The sequence below is a fragment of the Camelus bactrianus genome, chromosome 16 (assembly GCF_048773025.1).
Source record: "Camelus bactrianus isolate YW-2024 breed Bactrian camel chromosome 16, ASM4877302v1, whole genome shotgun sequence".
In the NCBI taxonomy this organism is placed as follows: Eukaryota; Metazoa; Chordata; class Mammalia; order Artiodactyla; family Camelidae; genus Camelus; species Camelus bactrianus.
Genome location: NC_133554.1, coordinates 59933915 through 59951234, shown reverse-complemented (window position 1 = coordinate 59951234; position 17320 = coordinate 59933915). Strand labels below are relative to the sequence as shown.

At 59.0% G+C, this 17320-nt stretch overlaps 1 protein-coding gene across 7 annotated transcripts in view; it reads right to left on the bottom strand.

Annotated features, from left to right (window-relative positions):
- Nucleotides 1-17320, bottom strand: part of TBCD (tubulin folding cofactor D) — a 134603-nt gene that overhangs the window by 45952 nt on the left and 71331 nt on the right. For all 7 annotated transcript variants that reach the window (XR_012499708.1, XR_012499709.1, XR_012499710.1 and 4 more), the window contains 3 exons: nt 10614-10671; nt 7287-7316; nt 3099-3184 (listed from right to left, as the gene is read on the bottom strand). Coding sequence is in view for 4 of the 7 variants with exons in the window: in XM_074344083.1 (XP_074200184.1) it covers nt 3099-3184; nt 7287-7316; nt 10614-10671 (174 nt within the window). In the remaining 3 variants the exon portion in view is untranslated. The remainder of the gene's footprint in view (nt 1-3098; nt 3185-7286; nt 7317-10613; nt 10672-17320) is intronic.

Below are 17320 nucleotides of genomic sequence, written 5' to 3'. Positions count from 1 at the left end.
GCAAGAAGCAGACGGAGGTCAGCTGGTGAGCTCCAGTCCCAGCCCTGCACCAACAGGGGCGGACCCTGGAGAAAGCGCGGCCGGAACCTCCAGCCCAGGCGGGTCTGTGCCCTGGCCAAGTGTGAAGCAGGGGGGCGTCCACCACAGGGCGGAGGATGCTGGGGACCCAGGGGGTGCATGGCTGCGGGCGGTGGGAGGGGTCGGGGCGCAGCAGCCAGGAGGGACGGCCCACCCTGCGCCCAGACCAGTGAGGGCTCATATGGACAGTGAGGGCTGGCAGGGGTGACGGCTGAGCGGAGAAGCAGAGTGGACGTTTGAGGGCCGTTAGGGACGCAGAAGTGACAGAACTAGGTCAGCCCCAGATGCGGGAGCGAGAGGAGGAGAAGCAAGCAGCTGGCCATGTGGACGGCGTCCTGCTCGCTGAGTCAGGAAGAAGGGAAGTTCACGCTGCGGTTTCCCTAGTTTGAAGAACTTACAGGACAGGAAAGTGCAAAATGACTGGAAAGCAAAATAATGACAAAACACATCTTCAGACGGACACACAGGATTGCAGATGCCGCAACCAGCTCAGGAGACTCAAAGCCACACGGGCGTGAAGGACGGCCAGCACACCCGTCATTCCATGAGAAGGGAAACCGCCTGCACCCCCTCATCCAAACCCCGGGAGCCCCACCGCCACCAGCGGGAGCGCGGAGAACCGCCACCAGACCGCGCACCACGGGGAGCCACGCAGGCGAGGCAGGACCGACAGCACGGGGAGCCACGCACCACAGGGTTCCCGCAAGTTCTAGGAAAGGTCAACGCCAGCGACAGAGGGGGCTCGGAGGCTGTCAGGGCTGAGGCACGAGACCTCCTGGCGGGACGGAAGGCACCCCGTGCTGACAGCAGCACTGGTTACGGATCTGCCAGAACCCACGCTGCAAATCAGTGGATTTTACTGTATGTAAATCACATGTAATAAGTAGGTGAACAAAAATGAAGCTGATTTTTAACAAAAGGTTCTGCTGAGGAATATACAGGACATGGAAAGGCCGAGCCACCGACTAGGAGATACCCCGCACGTCATGCGCCTGAGAAAGGACCTGTGTCCAGAGCACGGGAAGAACCCGCAAATGCTCAGCAAGAAGAAGACTAGCCCAGCAGGCAGACAGGTGACGATCGGTTAGACGAGCCACGAGCGGCGCACGGCGTCCCCGGTCCTCAGAACGCTGCCACAGGGCACTCCTGCCCACCGGCCAGAAGGGAGAAGACCAGACGGACGCCAGCAGGCCTGGCGGGGACGTGGGACAGCGTGCAGCCACTCTGCAAAACCACCGGGCACGGCTTACACGGTCAGGGCCCAGCCGTCCCACTCCTGGGTGTTTACCCGGGTAACGGAAGCACATCCACAGACAGACGGGCACACAGAGGGGACAGTCTGCATGTCCGACGCTCCCGTCTCCCAGAGGGGCACCCACACGTGGGCCGAGCTCCACTCAGCAGTGCCGTGAGCCCCTTGTGTTCAGCATGTGCGAAGCCGAACTCCTGGCCTCCCACAAACCCAGGCGCTCCTCCCTCACAGGCGCCCCAATACCTCCACTGTGTGGTCCACGGGTGCCCTCACCAGGGGACCCAGTCCCTGTGCCCCAACTGTCCCCCGACCGACCCCCCACCTCCTGAGGGGCCCCGACTATCTCCTTGTTTCCAAGGAGCCACAGGGATAGGTTCAAAGTGCAGATCTGACCATCAAACTGGGTTCCCTGACTCAGGACACCCCCCAGGCCAGCGCTGTCCCAGAAGCCCCACCACCTCAGGCTGGGCCTGCTGACTCTGGGCCCTTCCCTGCAGGGCTGCCCACCCCGCCGGGCTCCCTCTGCAGTTCCCTCTACGCCGCCATCCCGGCCGACACCAGGAGGTGGGGAGAGCCCTGAGCGCTATGGTCATGGTGCAGCCTGGTCCCCACGACCACCTCCTGTCCACACAAGTGTGAAAATACAGACAACACGTCACACACGAGCCCCTGACCAGCTCGGAGACCTTGGCGACAAGAAAACACATCAGGGCTAAAACCCATGAGTTCTTTTACCCGTGAGACTAGGGAAAAGGCGGGAGATTCTCTACATAAAACGTGTGTTCAAATATTAACAATAAAAAAAGTGGAATTAGAATAGGAAAAAACTGGTAAGGCTCAGAAGGCCATTAGGATGTTTAGGAAAGAGGGAAAGGATGCCAAAAACAAAGACAGTGTGTTTGGTCAAAGGTTCTTCCTGGGAAGGAGGCCAAATGCCGCATCTAAAACACACCTGCCCACGCTGCTTATGAAGAGATGTGATTTCCGCGTGGTCTGCACAGCGGGGCCGGGGCCCTGCCTTTACACACGCGATGTTTAACACCTTAAAAAAAGCACCTCGGGCTCCTGCCTCGGCTTAAGGCAAGTCAGCCCCTTGGGAAACCCAGAGCTGCAGCGGCTGACGACACCCAGAGGGCCCTGCCCCCTCGTGCGCCACGGGACTCGCAGCTCTGTCATGACCTCTGCACCCGCCGTCAGGGACGTCAGGGATGCGGGGTGTTCATCCCTTGGCCTGACTTCTCGAATACCTGCTCCTCACTCCTCTCACACACGAGCCAGAGGGAACTCCAACTCGGGGAGCACTGCTGTACCAAAGCCAGAAAGGAGGCACAGATTCCACCTGAGTGACGCCACGCCCTTGTGACCCGCTGGAGCAGCGGCCGCACAGGATGCAACGCTCAGTGGTTCCCGTGGCTGTTCCCCGTGAGACCAGGCCCTCGACAGAAACAGCTGACGAAGAGGCCGATTTGAGAGAAAAGTAGCTGCTACAGAAAGTGCCCCTGAAACCGTCTGCACCTGTTAGGGACTGAGCACACTTCTCAGGAGCAGACCCTGCACCCGACCTCGTGTGCACTTCGTGAAGCTTCGTACTCTGTCCACTCAACGGGAAACAAAAGCTCGAGACCGTTTTCAATTCCATTTTTAACTCTTCCCGTACAAATTAGATTTACTCTCAGTGGGCCTTCCAGGATGAAGAAATCGAATGGTGGAAGTTATTTGACTCAAAAAAAAAAAACAGTACATTTTATGATGACTATTAAAAACTTACCTTATATCCAGGAAACAGTTAGATCTGTTACCAACAGCGAAGTAGTCAGCTGCGGTCAAAATATCGATTCCATGTGGGAAGGTGCCCTGATGAAAAAGCAAAGTGGAAAACAGTGACGAAAATGATTTTGCCGAGAAAAGGCATTTTCAGAGTTCAGCGATCACATGCACATACCTCACACCTGTCGACAAAGAAGCACGCTATAAACCGGCAGCTGAGACCGCGAGCTGCTCGCCTGCGCTCACCAGTGACTCTCAGGGCCAGTCTCCTGCCTGCCTCTCCACGGCTGCACTGGGCAAAAGCTACCCGAATCACTTAGAAGATTTTTTTTCAAAGAACTCAAACATTTTAACTTTAAAATGTTGTAAGAGGCCTTTCTTTAAACCACACACCATAAAAAGAGTTTCAGCAGAGTTAAAGCTACTGATTTCATTCAAGCCGTGCCCCACCGGCAGAAGGACCCCAGTGTCCCCCACCCCCACCCCCGGACAGGCCAGCACCTGCCTGGGCTGTGAACCCAGATGAGAGCCCACCCCCCACGACTGGCAGGACAATGATCAAGGCATCCATAGGGGCACCATGTGGGGGCCTGGCAGCCAACACCCAGAAGCAGACTCTGAAACGAGGTCAGGAAGCAGCGCCCTCACCCACACCCAGGGACACGTCGAAGTTCCCAAGTTTTTATTGATACCACCCTCTGGCAACAATATTTGAAAATCTAAAATCAAAATAAATAGTTTTCTAAAAAGACAAAGAAGACAAACTTTGAGCCGAGGAGTGAACACCACGCAGCCATCAACCACGGAGGGCGTGGGGGCCTGGGTCCCGGGCGGCCTTCCTCCCCCTGAGCAAGCATGAAAGGGCAACGCCCACCCCCCTGGAAGAGAGAGATACACACCGCTAGCCTCCCAGCCACCTGCGGGAGCCGGACGTCACAGCGGCGCCTGGCTCGCAGGGGCACCAGCTCCCACAGCCAGCTCCTGGGTCAAGTGACATATGAAGAACTGAACCTGGGATCGGACCCCAGACTGTCCCGTGGAAGCAGGCGTGTCCCTCACGGACACATCAGCATTGGAGGTCCAGCTCTCAAGTGACACGTAAAGGCCACCCTGCCTCCGGACACAGCTCAGTGCAGGGTGGGCCACCACGCCGACCACCTCTTTGTTTGCGCTCTCCCAGGCCCACCCTGACCGGCCCGAGGCTGAGTTAGAGCAAGGCCGCCGCGGCCACGGACGTGGCGCCTCTGCTCCGCCACCCAAGCCTGCGCCCCGGCCAGCGCTCAGACGCCTCCAGACTCCCCAGGCCCTACTCGATCCGGCCACTGGACATGGGAGCGCCACGTCTCCACCCAGGTGGCTCGTTGGTGTGGGGAGGGTGAATGGACAGAGGTGCCTTCTGTTCCAGCAAATCCCCCCAAAGGTTTCTCTGGGAAGCAGAGACGCCCAAGACCCCAACGGGCTGGAGGAAGCCTGGATGGAGAGGTCAGCCCCCAGCCCCGCACCCCCCCCACCAAATTCCCCCTCAACACTCCCGTCACTTAAGTTGGCCAAAGACAGGCCAGTGCTTGCACCCAGGAGCCCGGAGGACACCCAAGCCCAGGCCACGGACCAGCGCCTGCTGGTGACCCTTACTTGCTCTCAGGCCTCCCCACAGCCACCACCCACAGCACCTGCCCTCCCCCCAGGCTCAAACCCTGGCCTGCGGCCCTGACATCCCCACATTCCTCTTCTTGGTGGGCAGCAGCTACTGCCCTGACAGCGCAGCCTGTGTCCCAGGGGTCAGCCTCCCCCCGGTGAACAGTCCCCCCCAGGGGGTCAGCCTCCCCCCAGTGAACAGTCCCCCCCAGGGGGTCAGCCTCCCCCCAGTGAACAGTTCCCCCCAGGGGTCAGCCTCCCCCCGGTGAACAGTCCCCCCCAGGGGGTCAGCCTCCCCCCAGTGAACAGTCCCCCCCAGGGGGTCAGCCTCCCCCCGGTGAACAGTCCCCCCCAGGGGGTCAGCCTCCCCCCGGTGAACAGTTCCCCCCAGGGGTCAGCCTCCCCCCCGGTGAACAGTTCCCCCCAGGGGTCAGCCTCCCCCCCGGTGAACAGTTCCCCCCAGGGGTCAGCCTCCCCCCCGGTGAACAGTTCCCCCCAGGGGTCAGCCTCCCCCCGGTGAACAGTCCCCCCCAGGGGGTCAGCCTCCCCCCAGTGAACAGTTCCCCCCAGGGGTCAGCCTCCCCCCGGTGAACAGTCCCCCCCAGGGGGTCAGCCTCCCCCCAGTGAACAGTTCCCCCCAGGGGTCAGCCTCCCCCCGGTGAACAGTCCCCCCCAGGGGGTCAGCCTCCCCCCGGTGAACAGTCCCCCCCAGGGGGTCAGCCTCCCCCCGGTGAACAGTCCCCCCCAGGGGTCAGCCTCCCCCCCGGTGAACAGTCCCCCCCAGGGGGTCAGCCTCCCCCCAGTGAACAGTTCCCCCCAGGGGTCAGCCTCCCCCCGGTGAACAGTCCCCCCCAGGGGGTCAGCCTCCCCCCGGTGAACAGTCCCCCCCAGGGGGTCAGCCTCCCCCCGGTGAACAGTTCCCCCCAGGGGTCAGCCTCCCCCCCGGTGAACAGTCCCCCCCAGGGGGTCAGCCTCCCCCCGGTGAACAGTCCTCCCCAGGGGGTCAGCCTCCCCCCGGTGAACAGTCCCCCCCAGGGGGTCAGCCTCCCCCCCGGTGAACAGTTCCCCCCAGGGGTCAGCCTCCCCCCCGGTGAACAGTCCCCCCCAGGGGGTCAGCCTTCCCCTGGTAAACAGTCACCCTCCAGGGCTCAGGTAGACGAGGACTAAGTGACACCCGAGGACCCGAGGGGTCAGCAGCCTCCCAAAAACGGAGGAAGGTCATGACTCTCCGGGCATCTTGCAGGGACAGGCACACCCACAGAACGAGGCAGCACCCCAACAATCTCAGTGTGGCACAAGTTCAAGTTCAAGATGGGGCAGCTGGTTCCCTCTCCTCCCGTGACACCCATGGAATCCCATCTTCGTTTGGACCAATCTTGGCACCAGTTTGGCCACAACGCTCTTTCCACACTGAACACCTTGCCCTGCGCACCACAGCTCATAGCACAGACCTCCAGCTGAGCCGCCCTCCGGCCACCCCTCTGCAACCCAGCTGGGTCCTCACTCAGGACCCCTCCCCACGGTCACCCTCCACAGGCCTGCCTGGCCTGAAGCCCGCAGACTCCTTGCCCTGCTCCCCTCAGTTGCTGGGGAACTCCAATCAATACCAGGGCTACATGGACGGAGGTGCCCTTGCCCACGCCCGGCACCCACATTTCCGGGAGCTCATCCCAAGGTGAACCAAACGTCAGCCCCGCGGAAGCCACGGCAGAAGCGCCAGCCCCTCTTCCTGGCTGCTGGCAGCCCAAGAAGGACGAGGAAACCCAGAGACACAGGCCCTGGTTCAGGACAGCAAGGCCAGCCCTGCTGTGAGGACCCCAACAGACACGGGGCCCCTGGGGGACAGTCCCCGCTCACACACTCGCTCCCGGATGCCAGGCAGAGAGTCTGAGCGTCCTGTGCTCCTCTGAGGGCTCCTTTGCCCGCCCGCCCTCCCGCCCAACTCCTTGCGGCTCCGCAGCCTGACTCCTGTCCCCGAGGCCGGTCCCTGCTTGTCCCAAGCCATCGCTGGCTCCCATGCCGTGACACTCCCCTCCAGCCCAGACCCCTCCCCGGCACCCTTCTGATGAGACCTCAGCTCTGCCTCCACAAACCTGACCTGCCACTGGCCTACTAGCTACATGCAGGCCACAGGCCCCGCGTAGTCGTCACACAGCGTGGTGACTGGGGACGACCGGCGGGGAGAGGCTCAGGGCCAGGCGACAGCGGCAGGCGGAAGCTGGCTCTGAGCACATGGGGGCGGGCGGGGGTCACGTCCTGCCTGAGCCAGGCTCCTCCGCCACCCCCTCCAGGCCGTCGGCAACGCAGACGGCACTGGCTTCTGACGCACATGAAATTTACTCACACGTCCGAGTTTCCTGTCGAACAACCACTGAGCGTCTGAACCTGTGTCACGCTCAACAGAGTGGCACTATGAGTGGCTCTGTGATCGGAAGTCACCGTGGGGACCACTAGCTCATTCTCGGTAGGTTGTTACCCACGTTGGTAGCCTTAGCACTTCCACCTCCGCGGGCACAGGGAGTTTTAGGAAGAAGACTTAAACAAGCGGGCGTACCTGTCTCCCCACGTTCTCCTGGAAGGCGGCCTGCAGGAGAGAACACAGACAGGGTGGGGGTTAGGTGTGCGCGTGCCGGACGTCACAGGTGGACGCACAGCAAGGCCAGGGTGGGACAAGTTACCACGGCCATGCCTTCTAAAGAAAGGTCTTCACAGCTGACCAACCTGAGCCTCCAGGGTGGCTCCTCTTTCTGCTTTCATGTCCCAGTGGCCTTTAAAACCACACCCTATGAACTCAAGTTTATAAATCAGACGATCCTGAAAAACGGCCTTTAGCTGCAAACAACAAGCTTCACACTAACGCCTCATTCAAAGCCCTGGATTAAAAACAGGAATAGCGCCAGTCTGCTCGGTTAACTAAAAGCCCAAGACCCATTTTCCTGCGGGTCTGTGACAACAGCTTGCAGGACGATGACGCATGAACACCAGGTCTCCTCCACGTGCCACCTTGCCCAGGACGCTCCACGTGCCACTCAGAGGCCGCAGCACGGCTTTCAGAAGGTCAAAGCACGAACTGAGAGTGAGGTGCCCTCGGGTGGACTTCTTGCCTCTGACACAGCCCCACCTGAGCAGCCAGAGCCAGCACAGCGAGCCGCCAGCTACCTAGTGAGTGGGGCGAGCGGCACACAGGACACGACCTTGTCACCAAGAGTGTCTCCGGGCCAGGTCAGAGTGTGGAGGTCAGCGCTGCGGCTGCTCCAGGGAGCACGGGGTGGGGGGATGACTGTGCCTGCAGGCGCAGCCCCATCGCCTAGGGTGGGAGCCAGGCCCAAGAGGACGGGCAGGAGCTTCCCGGGAGCAAGGTCATAACCCCCAGGACGTTCATGTCAGCACGGTTCACCACTCACCCGTGGGAGCCGGGAGGAGCACGTGCAGGTGCTCACGGGGCATCAAGAAACTGGAGCATGAAGACCCCACGTGACATTTAACGGTGCACCCGACATGCCTGGCCGGTTCCAGGGACAACCGGACACCCAGCCCTGCCATGTGCTGTTCTGCAACTTCCGCAGTAAACTCAGAAACGAGACCAGCAAAAGGCAACGGAGAAGACACAGTGTCAGCTTACACAGCACGCAACACTTGAACGTATTTACTGTTCCGGTGACGGCGTGAAGGCGGAAGGCAGCACAAAGCACAAGCCCTGGAAGACGACCCGACGCCACGGCAAGAAGGCCCGGAGGACGTGGGGGCCGAGACGGAGGGACAGACACACGTCAGGGGCGCAGGGCAGAACAGGGCGAAGGCTTCAGGATCGAGGGCCGCACAAAGAACCCTGGGCCCGACACAAACAGGGCCCACAAGACCAAGTCTGCCCACTGCCTCCTCGGAGCTCACAGTCCTGCCCCAGGAAAGGCCCCGCAAGAGGCGAGCAGGCAGCCCGCAGGCCCCCGGCCGGAAAGCACGGTGTCCGACCACTCGCCGCGTAGAGAAAGGACGGCGCCCGCGTGAGCCAGGGCGGGGGCGGCACCAGGGACACTGCGCCCCACACCCCCCCGAGAGCAGGAAGCAGCCTCCCACGTGAAGGTCCCCTCCCGGTTCCTCCTGCCAGTGAGGGAGACACACCTGCGCACTTCTCCCTCAGCCGCTTCCGTAAGCCTTCAGAAACAACTGCTTCTTTCTCTAAAAGTTGCACGTGAACAGCCTGCTCTGGTTGCCGCGGGGGTCCCACTCTTAAGAGACCTCTGGGTGTACAAGTTAAATTGACTGCGTTTTTTCTCCTGCTAACCTGTCTCGTGTCAATTTAATTGTTAGACCCGCTGAAAGAACTCAAGAAGGAAGGGGTGAGATGTCCCCTCTCCGACAACCACACACATTTCACCGAAGAGGACACAGTGGTGCACATCACACGAGAAGACGCTCCGGTCACCAGCCATCAGAGACACCCCCTCACACCTCGTCAGAGCAACCGAAGCAGAAACAGATTGTAAGTTACACCACCGTCAGGTAGGGTTAGGGTTAGTCGGTTGGCTGAGTGTCTGAAAACCAATTAACACGATACACAGCATCAGCAGAATAAAGGACAGAAACCACACGACCGTCTCCAAATCTCACACCCACTCAAGACAAAAAAAAAAACTCCCAACAAACCAGCAAAACTTCCTAAGCCCGCGAGGCAGTATTCACAAAAAGCCTAGAGAGACTGACTGCTGTCCCCCGACACAGAGAGCAGGCCCAGGAGCTGCAGGGCAGCTCAGCCAGAGAGACACGAAGGCTCCGGGAGTGGAAGGTAAGTGAGCTCTTCCTCAGGCCCGATGACGGGAGCCTGTGAGCAGATCAGACACGCACACACACGCTCGGGGACCAGGACACGAGGGTCCACATGAGAGGGCCGGGATCTGGGGGTCCATGTTCCACAGGCGGTGCTGGGGCCCCGGGAAGCGTGTCGAGCAGGAGTACCCAACCGGCCTGAGGATGGCGGGGCCAAGACGCAGTGGTGACCACGATGCTGCCGTCCAGGTCGGGCTCCCCTCACGGAGGAGGGAGACAAGGGCCCACAGTCTCGGCCCCTTGTGCTGGGATCCCCTGCAGCTGACCTCACTAACCGCTCACACAGGCCAGCTGTCAGCCACGGCCCCCCAGCCCTCCCAGCCTGTGCTGTCCGCCCTTCCCTCTGGGCAGCAAGGCCCTGGGGCCCACCCAACATGACACTGATGCCCCACGTCCCACCTCAGCGGTCTGAGCGCACCTGTGTGTCCTGACATCACGTCTGCCACCGAATCCATGACCTCTGACCTAGCCAGGCACACAATCCACAGCACCTCTTCACGGCCAGACTTCTGAGCTGCACCCACCCACTGACACCTCAGAACCTCCTTTTGCCACTCATTTTTTACAAGACACACAGAAGAGTACACAAATCGTAAATGCAGTTCGACAAGTGATCAGAAAGCAATTAATTTTTCAGTTTCCTCTAACAGAGACCCACTCCCGTCTCACTCACTCACACAACTTCTACCCGGACGCCCAGGGCCTGAGAGGTCAGCCGCCTCCCCCACCTTCCACCACCAAACCCTAAAAGCGTGCGTCCGCTCCTCTCTGGGCACCTGGAAACCTGCTTTCAGCCTTCACGTCTGTGGGCAAGGCGAGGCCTGTCTGTCAAGCTGGGGCTGCCCCTCCTGCTGTGTGGGTGGGCCAGCTGTCCTCACAGCCCATGTGGGGCCTTCAATCTGACCGCTCTGGACTCCTCTGCATCCTCGCTGGGAGGGGGAACTCAACCTGACCTGCCCTTCACAGGCTGCAGACCACACCCCTCCCTGGGGCCCACCCCCCCCTCCCCGGGGAGCCACTCACACCCTCAAGGAAAGGAACAAACACAAAAACTTACAGAGGCTGCTCTCCTGCAGTTCACGTTTCGGTCAAACACGGTGGCAAGGACCAGAGCGCTGTGAGAAAGAGAGAAGGCGATTAATTCGTGGAAATCCACACAGGCCCTGGATGTGGAACCCACGGCCCCTTCCACGCGCTGGACACGCAGGGCGAGCCGTGAGCAGTTCGGCGCGGGGGACCATGGGAGGCACACCACAGGGCCAGCCAGGTCCTCAGGTCTTGCAGGACAGGACCATCTCAGGCGCTCTGGGGGCTCGGACGGAAGCAGCGCCCAGTAGACAAGGGCGGCCACATCAGGGAAGGACATCCAACACGAAGGGAGAAGCATGCGGGCGGCCAGTGGAGCCCAGGAGACCAGCAGGAGCGCCCACCCCACACCTGCCCAGAGGCGGCTGGCCAGGCAGAGAAAGCAGCTGAGGCCCCCGCCGCCCCACCAAGGCCAAACCACAACCACGCCCAGGAAGAAGGGGTCCCCAGCCACACTGCTCACCAGCCTCGTCGACCCCCTCCTGGGCCATCCCCCTCTGTTGCTGGCGATAAACCAGAGAGGCCCAGGCGACAACAGAACAGCGGAGACGCAGCGCTGGGCCCGAGTGTGCCCTGCCCTTCTGCATCTATCAGCCCACAGAGGAAACGTTCGCCAAGGGGCACCTCAGACACACAGGGGTCACCTGGAAGGGATGCTGCGCTCCCGCCTCTGCAGCCTGAGCCCTTCCTCCCAGCAGACCCCAGACCCCGGGACACTCCACTGTCACATCCACACCCTCCAGCTCCCCCAGCCGTATCCTGTCTGTCGGGCAGACTGATGCCCCCTCCAAAGTCGTCCAGGCGCTAAGCCCCCGAACCAGTGACCGCATTGCACAACCTTGCAAAAGAAGTTAAGAGGCAGACGCAGCTAAGGTCATGAGATCACCCTGGTCAAGTGCTGCGGGCACAAATGCCCTGGGAAGTGGGGGCAGGGGGCGCGAGAGACCCAGAGCAGCAGCTCGAGGAGGACTCAGCGGAAGCTGCCAGCTGTGGAGCTGCAGGAAGGGCCACTGGCCAAGGAACGTGGCGGCGCCTCCAGACACTGGAAAAGGGAGAAATGGGACTCTCCCCTGGGGCCCCTGGAAGAAGCCAGGCCAGGACACCCTGGTTCCAGCCCAGCAAGACCCAGGTGAGATGCGTCCCCTCCGCCCCCGCCCAAATGCTGAGATGCTCCCGGACGGTGAGAACCAGCGAGCCACTGATCTGCGTGGACACGTGGACCAGCTCACATGCAGCGTGCCAGGTGAAGGCAGCCAGCATGTGGCGCCTGCTCCCAGATGCCGTAGAGACGGCGATGCTCTGGGATCAAAAGCAGCCTGGTGGTGGCCAGGGCTTGGGGGTGGCTGACCACAAAGGGTGAAAGGAGGATTCTGGGGGTTCGGTACTGAAGGTGTGGACCCCAGGTCTACGAAACCGTCAAATCCACACAACCATCCACAACAAGGCTGAATTTCCCCGTAGGCAAATTAAAGAGACTACCAGGAAGTGGGCCCCAGGATGGCAGAGGGAACGCGCTTGCGTGACAGACACCACAGGTGGCGGCCGGGGATGGGAACTCTCCTCCGGGGGCTGCTGTGCTGCTCATGGGGAGGGTTAGCAGCTCTGAACACCCCCCACAGGCACTAGGCTGCAGCGCAGGTGTCCACATGGATGGGAGGAGGGCCTCCACACGGGCATGAGTGCGTCCACACGGCCAGAAGGGTGTCCACATGGGCAGGAGCGTGTCCATACGGCCAGGAGGGCGTCAACACGGACGCGCGGGTGCAGTGGATACGGAGTGTGAATGGAATCCAGGTCTTGGATCCTAACTACTTTTCTCCGCTGAGAGGAACACAGCCTCCTGGAAGTGGCTGCCTCCAGGGCCAGGGCAGAGGGGAAAGGAAGATAAACCGGGCGTGTGGTGCTGGAACTGAAACAGCATTAAAAAGACACGGGAGCCAACCTGAAACAGCCCGACAGCCAAAGGCAGAGCGACCGGAGCAAAAAAATAACCATCGATGACACCCAGTAGCAAGAGGAACATCCCCGAGTCTGCACTGATGGAAGGGAACGGCTAAACGGACACTTCTCCCCGTGGGAGAAGCTCGGAGGGGCTGCGGCCTCGCGCGGGGCCCGACAGGCGCTGCGCGGGAAAACTGGATGGCTGCACGGTGTCAGGGCACCCCGAACACTTATTATCTGTTAAAGAAAACATGTCCAGACCTCGACCTGGCGATCAAGGCCAACGTGGCCCGCGGTCACCTGGGACGCGCCCCAGTGCAACCCCGAGCGCGCAGGGCCGAGCAGCTGCCGTGGTCCGACCCCTGCCCCTCGCAGTCTCGTCTGAGAGGCCAACAGTCGGGGAGCTGGTGAAGGGTTTTAAGGGAACTTCTCCACCATTTTGGAAATTCTTTGAGTCTAAAGGTGAATCAAACGTAAAGGATTTTTTGAAAACCAACTAAATATCTGAAGATTTTTTAAAGATCCAGTGTTAGTGTCTGGGACCCTCTTCTGTCACGGCTCCTTTTACGAGCTGGAGCTGAAAGTAATATCGGCAAAACTGTATTTACAGAAAATTACTCCCTGACCCTCTCTCAGGTCTTTATCAAACTACAAACTATGGCCAAAGAGATTTCAGAAAGTGCTCCACACTAAAGGAAATACGCGACTGTCGCAGGATGATTTAAAGATTAATCGGTTCCATTTCAACACCACAACGGCTTTCGTTAACAAAATCTCAGAAATCATTAAGCCGAGCAGGACGCCTACCACTGTGATCTTTCCAGAACTAGAAATTGTGTAACTACTGCTCTTAGCAAAAACACACTTGGTGTTTCTTCTAAGTACATTCTCACAGCTGGTGGAGCTGTAAGCGTGACGCTTACACATCGATCAGAGCCTATTTTTCCATCCGTAAGATCATACGTATTCGAGGAAAAGACACGAACCAAGAATTTCCGCTTCCCTTTAAATCTGATGTAAGAAAAGGGTAGACACGTATCTTCACTGACTCTGGGTCCAGCCAATACTACCAAAATTTCACAGTTCACACTGAATTCTTGAAATTTCCAGTTAATCTGTTTGGTCTAAATTACAGTTTTTAAATTATGGAACAATGATTAATGAGGAGAGACTGGAACAAATATAGAGAAGAAATTTAAATCACCTACCATCCTAGAGGCTGGCCACAACCCCTTCAGGGTCACTGCGAACTTAGGCATCGGTTTAAACAACTCTTCAGCCCGATCTTGAGCCCCGGCCCCCAGGCCCCTCGGCCACGGACACTGTGGCCCTGCCCCGGGCTAGCAGAGCTGAGTCGCGGCCCTGCTCTTCCCAGCGTGGCCAAGGCCACGAAGCCAAGCCCACGTCCACGCGCAGCACAGGTCAGAACGAATGGAGACGGCGTGGCTTCAAGTCCACACGTTGACGCCATGACTGAGCCAGAACATTAGCGAACGCCTGTGTTGTGGGGCCCTCCCCAGCTTTGCCATGTGATTGTCACTGCCCTCCCAGTCCTCCCCGAAAACCACAGGAGGCCCCACAGGGCAGGGGCTCCATCCACCGCCTTCTTTTCCACACGTCCTGGCGTCTGTGCCGCCCCCAACAGGCACCGTGAGTTACCAGAGGGACCCACAAACATTCAGCACCCACAGTGAGGCCCGTCACAGGATAACGCAAGCCATGCCATGTGCGCCCGCAGGCACCTCTCTGTTCAGCCTCGGGGGTCTGCAGGACCTGCCCCCGTGGTGAGGTTAGGCTCAGCCCATACCCCTCAGTTCTTGTGGCCACTGGCCACCCAGCAAGGGCCGCCAGAGATGGCATCGTGGGAGCCCCAGAGTGACACTGAGCATACATCACCGCGATGGAGCGCCCAACCTGCCTCTGGGCATGTGGACACACCCCGGCTCGCAGGGACCTTGGGGTGAGGCCACCTGACTTGGACACGCACAGGAAAGGGACTGATCACAGGGCACCACCCATGGGCCCTGCACCTTAGTCAGGCTGCTCTTGTAGTCATGAGTGAACGGCTTGAAATATTTACTGCTTTATGCGTATTTTACCAAACTTCACAGGACACAGTAGGACAAAGATAACAAAACCACTTAAAAAGCACAGCTCTCAATCAAATAGAGACTCAAGTTAATGCAACAAATCCACTGTGTATACACCTATGAATGTGACAGGTTTTTAATAATGTTTTTATTTGGATTCAGTAAAAAAAAAAAAAAAAGTTATTTTAATCTCACTTTCAGAACAAAACTGGCTTATCTAGAAATACCAGTATGTTTCAGATAAAAGCAAGCATGACAATACTGGTTAACTATAAACATGAGTGTCCCCCGTGTGCTGGGAAGCTTTCCTCCGCGGGACGGGGCTGAGCCTGAGTCACATGCTTTCATTTCGCTACAGACCAGCGGCGACCATGCCAGCCACACCACAGCTCTCGGGGCTGGAGCTCTCAGGTGTCTGCCTGTCTGCTTTCGCTGCAGGAACTCAGGCGATACTGCACCAGGATTTCCCAACACAGAGAGATGGTCTGTGTCAAACAGAAAGGGACTTTCTTTCCTGTCCGAGTCAGGGAGCTGCGTGCCTGGACCTGCTCCGAGCTGCAGGCACCTGGCTTTCAGCAGGTTCAACAAAGAGCAGATCTCACCCCGAAGTCTGTATTTGTCAGTTTGTGTAATATTTTATAGCAACAGAAAACAAGATTCACTGTTTTTATCTTCAGCGACAGTAATCCTGTCTTTTCAAAGTCAACAACTTTGTAAAATATCAGACTAATAATTTATTACCCAGCCACGTTGCTTGAAAGTTGCAGATCACATTGTTTCTGGAGTAAGAACCACCTGTGGCTGAATTTCCTCCCCTAAGTCATGAGCATCAAGGCCACACCAGCTGGCACGATGCTGAGACACTCTGAAGTCACAGCAGAGCTGAGAGGGAAGCCGGTGGGACACTGACCAGGTGGGCAGGCGGGGGGGCCTTCTGGTCAGGAACCGCCACTTAACTCTCCTTGGAAAACAGAAAGGTCATCTTCCCTCTCAAGTGTGCCATCAAGAAACACCGAGTGGGAACAAGACATAGCTCTGAGCAATGCCTGCCACTTCCTGATTTTTCAGGACAACCTTGCCCTCAAGGAAGCGATCTGGGAGCCAATCCCCAGGCGCTGCCCACGCGGCCCTGCTGGTTGGGCTCGCTCCGCGAGGCCCAGGCGGGCACAGCCCCCGGCGAGGGAGGGGCCCCGCAGGGCTGATGTCAACAGGAGCTCGCTTACAGCAGAGTTTCAGGTGAGGAAATCACTAGAAGGCAACACCACACACACACTGGCAACAGGGCGTTTTTTTTCCCTCTTCTTCTTGCAAATTAGCTCCTGATTACCAGTGAGAGGCATTTTCTAGACAACACACAACCACTCTTGACTGCTTCACCTCTGTGTCTCATTGTTCCTAATTACACCTGGCCTCTCAGGAAGCCCCTTCCACAAAGTAACTGTCCCATCACCTCGCGCAGAACTCTTGGGAAAAACAGGCTTTCAAGGTCAACTGACACTAACCTAAACCACGATTAAATTTACCCCAAACTTCCTTTCTGGTATTTACGAAACAGGGAGGTGCACACACCCACACGGTGAGGTGAGAGGACATCCTCCAGGTCCCTCCGGGAAAGGCGGGCAGCCGGCCGGTCCTGCCTCCTCACCATCACTACCGCCCTCCTGCTCCCCGTGGACGCTTCTGTCCACTTACAGAATTACAGGTGACCTCAACTGTCTACTTCTGCAGGATCAACTGAGGAGTTTGTGAAAGTATAAAGATACCAAGATTTTATCATGTGCCAGAATTAATGGGCTTAAAAGCTGACAATTAAAATGTGGTCACTTATTATAAAGCACGGAAGGCAGACCTCGCAGGCCACACCCCAACCGATACTCCGGGCAAGGCTGGCTCACCTGGCACTGTGACTCACCCTCACCCACCCACCCACCGCCTGCAGCCCAGACGGCCAGGGAGGCTGGAGCACAGCCTCCCTCAGAACCTGCCAAACGGGACGGAGAAGCTGCCGGGCACAGCTCCAAAGGGCACCGGCTGATCCGGTCCTGGGGCAGGCGCAGGGGCAAGGGAAAGGAGGGCCTTCCTGAGCAGAAACTCCACAAGGCACAAACTCCAGGCTTCATTAGCAGAAATCAGGAAAGCTGAGCAGGAGCCTGGGCTCCCCCACCAGATGGGGGTTCCAGCGTGTGTGAACTCACTGGCGCTCACCAGGGCATGCCCAGGAAGTCCAGGGAGCCAACCTCCCCTGAGATCAAAGGACCCAAGTGAACCAAACGAGCTGCTGCGGACGGACAGGTGCGGGTCACCAGCACCCGCAGCTGCTCTGTCCCTCCACTCAGCACCGTTTCTTCAGTGAGTCCCGTCCCCCACCCCGCCCACCACCTCCCGGTTCACTGGGGCCGCACAGTCACTGGTCTCGTCCAAGCCCTCTCCCATGGGAGCCAGCTCTCTCAGTGTGGGGCCCTTCCTCCCCTGAAGACGTGCCAGAGCCCCGGCCATCTCCATGAAAAGCGTGGGAGTCTGGGGAAGGCCCCTCGCAGGCAGCGGCCCACGTGGACCTTCCCACCACACCTCCAGGGGCCACGCTTCACATTTATCTGCGATTTTCCTCCCGGATTGACACCTCCCTTTGCAAAGTCACTGGTGGGAT